This window comes from Vombatus ursinus, unplaced genomic scaffold, assembly GCF_900497805.2.
Source record: "Vombatus ursinus unplaced genomic scaffold, bare-nosed wombat genome assembly UNPS02003292.1, whole genome shotgun sequence".
NCBI lineage: Eukaryota > Metazoa > Chordata > Mammalia > Diprotodontia > Vombatidae > Vombatus > Vombatus ursinus.
In genome coordinates this window covers 16083953-16090803 of record NW_020943070.1, presented here as the reverse complement: position 1 = coordinate 16090803, position 6851 = coordinate 16083953, and the positions used below count along the sequence as shown (strand labels likewise).

Genomic DNA, 6851 nt, shown 5'->3' with positions numbered 1-6851 from the left:
TTTATGAGTCCCTTAGAAATCAAACTTAAATAAGCAACTCTAAACACACAGCTGAGATCTATGTTACTGCAGATCAAACACTGATGGACTCAGTTTTTAAAACTGGGTATTTGTAAAAGCTTCAAAATCTCAAAGTGAAATATTTTGATAAAAGTCATGTTTTCAGATGCTTTGGTCCAGAACTATAATTTTTTTCCTTGTAGAGAAAACTCCCGGTATGGAAACTGCTTCCACCAATGAAGGATGGCAAATTGCCTATAAGTATTCCTTTTAGGTTGTTACCTGGGGCACTGGTAAACAAAGTGGCTTCCCTGGGGTCATAAAGCCAAGAAGCTCAGAGGTGAGAACTGAACACTGGGTATATCCATTTCAAGCCCAGTCCTCTGTCCATTATGCCATGCTGCCTCTCTTTAAAATGATTGTATGCTTAATTCTCCTTGATCATTTTCCAGTTTAGGAACTAAGTTAATCTTCCCTTTCTGGAATAAAAAAATATATTTTGACCTACATCAGGCCATTAAAATAAAGCGAGTCTACAACTTACAGCCCAAGTGGTAAACACTCTCAAACAAGTTATTTTCATGAAAATATTTAAAAAAACAATAAAGGGAGAAAAATGAACAAAAATATAATATATACATATATAAATAGAATTTTATAAGAATATTTTACAAATGTTTCCAAGAGCTGTAATATGGTTATTTTATTATTTAAAAAAAAAACTTCAATGTATTTTAGTTACTGGGGAGAAAAAACTGAAGCCTATCACAGTTTAAAACAATGAAGAGACTAAACTATGAAGAAATGAGGAATAAAACAGAAATATCAACTTATCCCCACAGAGGGGATCATTACTGTCACTACTATACTGCAGAGCAAGGACAATATGAGGTATTGAACAATATGTACAAATATACACTTAGGGTTTGATATTGTACTTGCTCAAGGCCACTAATATATTTGCAGAGCAGCAAAAATTATTAACAGAACAACTAAAAACCACTCAGCTTAATAAAAAGGCATCATTAATTAGATAAGTAAGGGGGAAATGGAAGAAATTCCCTATAATTCATTTCACACAACCAGGATGTTCACCTATAATATTTTTGTTTCAATTTGCCCAGTATATTAACCCATCGGAGATCAATCTCTGGCATGGGTCCAAGATTGCTACCAGTATATCAGACTGGAATGTACGTATTCTTATTATATGGACTTATCATTCCTGATTAAGTAGTTTGCAAATGCACACAGTAGGGAGTGGTAGAGGAGACACTTTTTGACAACATTTCTTCACAACAGTAACTGAGTTATATCAGTTCATGTCAATAAGTTGATATTTAGAAGAGTTGGCACCAGACATCAAAAAGGTGTGCTAACACCATATTCGTGCCTTCATGCAGAACGTTTAATGTTGACGTGTATTACATGAATGCACTGTTAGGAAATTCGAAGAGAGGTGATAGATATTAATGCCAAAAGAATGGAATTCAATTTCAGGAGTTAGCTTGTTACATGGTTGAGGGAAATTGTATCTCTTTCCCACCAATTTTAAATCAATTTATGGCTCTAGTTATTAAGATTTACTATTTTGCTAGCATTCAATATATCTTCAAGATACTGGTACTTGTTTTGGTAGTTTGCAAGGAGATCTCGGTAGGAGTGGCAACCACCCATAAGGGATTAATTCACAAGCACTTGGTTTACAAGCAGTAAGTATCATTTCATTTTTTATATACAATAGATCTGGTTGATAATTGCTAGTGATCAAGTTAAATCTGAACTGGGTGGAGTTTGGCCAATGGCTATTTCTACCAAACAGAAATAATATTTCAAACACAAATGACTTTTCGTTGACGTACAACTATGGAAAGGGCTATTCTGTGCCTTCTTGGGCAGCATGGCAAAGTCTATGCAAAAGGAAAGCTTTATACAATGACACAAGAACAGTCACTTTTCACCCCTAACAGATGGCACAACTGGTGTCAAAGGTCATTAAACACTAGTAGATTCACTGAGGTATGGTTGCTTGATGGAGGATTGGGAGGCCACACACACATACAGGCACTCAGGGAGATTCTAAAATGGCATTCATATCCTAGGTTACTTTAAAGTGACACGTGAAAATAAAATAAGAAAAAATCACATTCTCAGCACTGAGCACTATAAATACATCTATGCATGTACATTTACGAAATGGAAAGATTGAGCAAAACAACATCAATACTTAGATTTGACAACATGGATTTTCTTTTCTTTTTTCTCCGTTTTCTTTATGGGAGGAGGGAGGAGCACTCCTCTCTCTACCCCAACCATGAAAACATTATCTACCTTTTTGTGTTATGGCATTCAAGTGAATGAATGACCTGTTGGGACACCTGATTGGTTTGAGTTTCATGTCTATGCATTAGAATAAGACCCATCATTCATGAAAATGGCTAAAGAACCCATAGCAGTTTGAGGGAACCATCCTGAATGTTTACTGCCTTAATTCCCCGAGAGGCAGGAGAGTCTTTCCAAGCAGTTTCAAAGTTTGCATAAGTTTAGAAATAGAGAACTTTTCATTGATCAGAAGAGGTTCATTGTTTTCAACATGTGGAGAATATAGTATACCATATATATGCGGTGCTTTCCACTAGAGATATACGGATATGTATACAGTATCTAAATGCATTCTATGCGAACATAGTTTTAACTCAAAGAATGAGTTGGCATCCTGATAATCACTGATAGACAATCTAAGTGCTCAGTAATTGGTACCAATCCTGCAAGGGTTGTTGTACATTTCACATCACCCAAGTATTGGGGATCCTATAGAATCCCCCCTTTTTTTTCTTCTTTCACGATAACACTGATTGTCATAGATTTTCTTTGTGCTTTTGCATAATGCCCATCCTGGATGTAACATAAGTTCACATACAAAACTTGGGACATCTGAAGAAACGCATGCTGGAATTATGGGCAGGACCCTACGACCATGCACAAATTACTCAGAATTGTTGTCTTCCAGACTGATGTCAACATGCACCATTGGGTATCGTATTTGGTCCTGTACAGTGAGGGCTTGTAAGTAGCAGCTGCTACCATGGTTACTTCTGACAGAAGAATTTTACCTTCATAGATAGGAAGAAGCCCCATACAAAACAAAGTGGAAGCAGAGCAAAACGAAAATGACCCTTTCCCACCAAACACCCTGCAAATCCGATCTTGTCTTTGCCATTTTGCTGTGAAGCATTTCCCTTTGAATGATGCTGCTTTCCTGGTATTTCATGTTACATTGTCTTTAAGGGAGACAGACTAGTGCCTGAGGGCTTTTCGTAACCAATGGAAAAGTTCTTCTTTGTAATACTTTTGCCATCGAACGTTGGCTTCCACAGTCTCCACAGCCCGGGAGAAGGATGCAGCTGCTGCCCCATCGTAGTTCTTTATGAAGTTTTTCAGCTGGAAAAATAATTTTATTTTGTTTTAAATAAAAATTCACTGATATCTTTTGTTTTTACATTATCTAATTTTCCCTCTATAGCCTTTCCTCCCCTCCAAAAAAGCCACCAATATAACAACAACCAAAAAAAAAATTAAAGATAAAAAATGGAGAGGAAAAGAGAAAAATATCAACAAAACCAATTAATACACCAAAAAAACCCCGACAGTATTTCCAGTGTTCAATAATCATGGCCCCTACCCCCTAGAACTCTGCAAAAGATGGGGGAGGTATCTTTTCATATCTCTTCTTTAGGACCAAAGTTATTCTTGTAATTCTGCAACATTCATTTCCTTTGGTTTTGTGATAGTTGTTCTTGGAAAGAAAATTTTAAATGATAAATTTGTATGTTGTGAAATGATCTCACAACTAACATATATAAACCAGAAACTCTTAGGATCCAGGGAGAAGGAACGCAGTATAGTATATACCACCCTGGTCTAGGAGTCAGGGAGGTCTGGGTTCAATCCTTGTTTCATGGACTAGTAATGAGACCACCCCCACACCCCACCGCCAGATCATTGCACCCTTCTTGGACTGTGGTTTCTCATCTGTACAACATAGATGCTTAGTTCTGTAACATTCACTTCTTAAGATTATTGTGAGGATCCAAAAAAATAAAGTATATTAAAGACCCTTGAAAATCATAAAGTGCCTTATCAATGACAGTTATTATTATAACTAAACCTCTGCATTCATCACAGAAGCAAACAAGATGTACAAAGAGGGTGATCTGACCCAGTCCCGGTCCACATGTTTCTTAACTGCAGTTACTTTGGGCAACTCATTTCAATTTCCTGAGCTGTTTCCTCATCGGTAAAATGGGGAGGAGGACTTGTGCTATCTCCTTCCCAGGGTTGTTGGGAGGATAAAGTGAGGTAATGATTGTGAGAGTGCTGAGTAAACTGTAATGGGCTGCACAGATGTAAGATAGAATGCTTGTTAATGAAATGCGACATGATAGCAGATCCTGCCAATTAGGTGTGACATGATTGGAGCTTGGGGACCTGTAAGGGAAAAGAGAGGGGGGGCAGAGTAATGTTTTCTGCTTAAGTAGCTCCTAATGCACCGATTTGTTTCCTGAACAAATATGAGAACGGACATATTGAATTTGTCATTGTGATGGTTCCAAGAACTAATGATAATGAAAGGGGCATGACCAGGTTAGTTCAGGTGCTAGAAAGTATTCATTGAAATAGGGGGAATAGCCTTTAGAGGATCTGTGATGTCACCTTCTTCTTGCTCTTTCCTCCAGGTGTTTTGGGGACACATTCCTGGTTCTTCTCCCACCTCTCTGACCTCTCCTTCTCAGTTTGCTTTGCTGGAGACTGAGTTTGAAGTCAATTCAACAAACATTTATTAAGTGACTACTATGTGCCAGGCACTGAGCTAAGTGCATAGCTATTGAGGTCATGCCTACTCTGGGCGTCCCACAGAGTCCTGTCCTCATCCTCTTCTCTTCTCTCTCTATACAATTTCACTTGATGCTTTCATCAACTTTAATGGATTGAGTTATCATCTCTATACTTATTCTCAAATCTACTTATCCAGCATTAACCTTTCTGATGACATCCAGTCTCATATCTCCAACTACTTATTTAACATCTTGAACTGAATGTCCAGTAGACATCTAAAACTCAACATGTCCAAAACAGAACTCATTATCTTCCCCCTACCTTTCCTATGACTGTAGAAGGCAACACCATCCTCAGGTTCATAGCCTAGGAGGCATCCTTAACTCCTCACTATCTTTAACCCCTATATCCAATCTGTTGCCAAGGTCTGTTATCTCACCTTTGCACCATCTCTCAAATGTGCCCCACCTCTTTCCTCTGACACTTTCACCATCCTGGTGCAGGTCCTCATTTGCTCATACCTGCACTATTGCAATAGCCTGCTGGTTGGTATGCCTGTCCTGAACCTCTCCTCACTCCAATCCATCTTCCATTCAGCCTCCAAAGTAATTTTCCTCAAACCCAGGGCCAACCATGGCACCTTTCTACTTGTAAACTCTAGTAATTCCCTATAACCTCCAGAATCAATACAAAATCATCTGTTTGGTGTTCAAAGCACTACCTATACCCCCTTCTCTCTCTCTCTCTCTCTCTCTCTCTCTGTCTCTGTCTCTCTGTCTCTCTCTCTCTCTCTCTCTCTCTCTCTCTCTTTCACGCACATACACCTTTCAAATCTTCTTAAATCTTATACCACTTACACACACACACACACACACACATTCTTTGATACTAGCCTCCTTTCTGTTCCTTGAATTAGATGATTTCTGGTCATTTTCATTGGCTATCCCCCATGCTTGGAATGCTTTATCTCCTCAACTCCACCTCATGTCTTCCTTGGTTTCCATCAAGTCCTAGCTAAGATCCTACCTTCTACAGGAAGTTTTCCCAATCCTTATTTCTAGTGCCTTCTCTCTGTTTATTACTTCCTATTTATCCTGAATACAGTTTGTATATAGTTGTTTGCCTGTTGGTTCCTCTATTAGATTGTGAGCTCCTTGAGGGCAAAGGTTGTCTTTTGCTCTTCTTTGTATCCCTAGTATTATCATAGTACCTGGCAAATAGTAGGTACTTAGTAGAAGTTACTGACTGACTACTAGCACTATACTCCAAAGAGATCAAAGAAAGAAGATAAAGTTTTCTATGTACACAAATATTTATAGCAGCTCTTTTTAAAATGGCAAAGAACTAGAAATTAAGGGAGAGCCCACAATTAAGGAATAACTGAACAAATTATTCGAAGTGAATGTAAAGGAATACTACTGTGCTATAAGAAATGATGAAAGAAGTGGTTTCGGTGAAACCTTGGAAGATTTTTGTGAACTGATGCAAAATGAAATGAGCAGTCAAGGAAAATAATTTATATAATGTTGTAAAAACAAGCAACCTTCAAAGACTAAAGGACTCTGATCAATGTAAGGACCGACTATGATTTCAGAAGACCGACGCTGAAGCATACTACCAACATCTTAACAGAGAAGTGATACACTTAGATTTCAGACTGAGCATATTTTCTTTGGACATGACCAATGGGGACATAAGTTTTGCTTGATTGGAAATCTGTTTCTAGCATTTTCTTTTCTTTTTCTTTTTTCTCCCCTATAGTGCTGTAGAAAGGGTGGGATGCACTAGTTGGTAGAACTGAGACTGGATCCGTACATTGTGGAAAACAATTTGGAATTATGTGAGGAATTCTGGCAAACTCTTCATATTCTTTGATTCAATGATTCCACTACTCAGCAAATACTTCCAAGGAAATCAAAGACTCAAAAATAGAAGTAAAGTTTCCACGCTTTTATTTCACAGCAATCATGTGTGTGTGTGTGTGTGTGTGTGTGTGTGTGTGTGTGTGTGTGTGT

The 6851-nt window shown here is 38.1% G+C and overlaps 1 protein-coding gene across 1 annotated transcript in view; it reads right to left on the bottom strand.

The window, feature by feature from the left end:
- Positions 1–3297: 3297 nt before the first annotated feature.
- TRHDE (thyrotropin releasing hormone degrading enzyme) overlaps positions 3298–6851 on the bottom strand; it is a 463679-nt gene continuing 460125 nt past the window's right edge. Inside the window, exon 19 of the mRNA XM_027874288.1 lies at positions 3298–3441. Coding sequence (XP_027730089.1) covers positions 3298–3441 — 144 coding nt within the window. The remainder of the gene's footprint in view (positions 3442–6851) is intronic.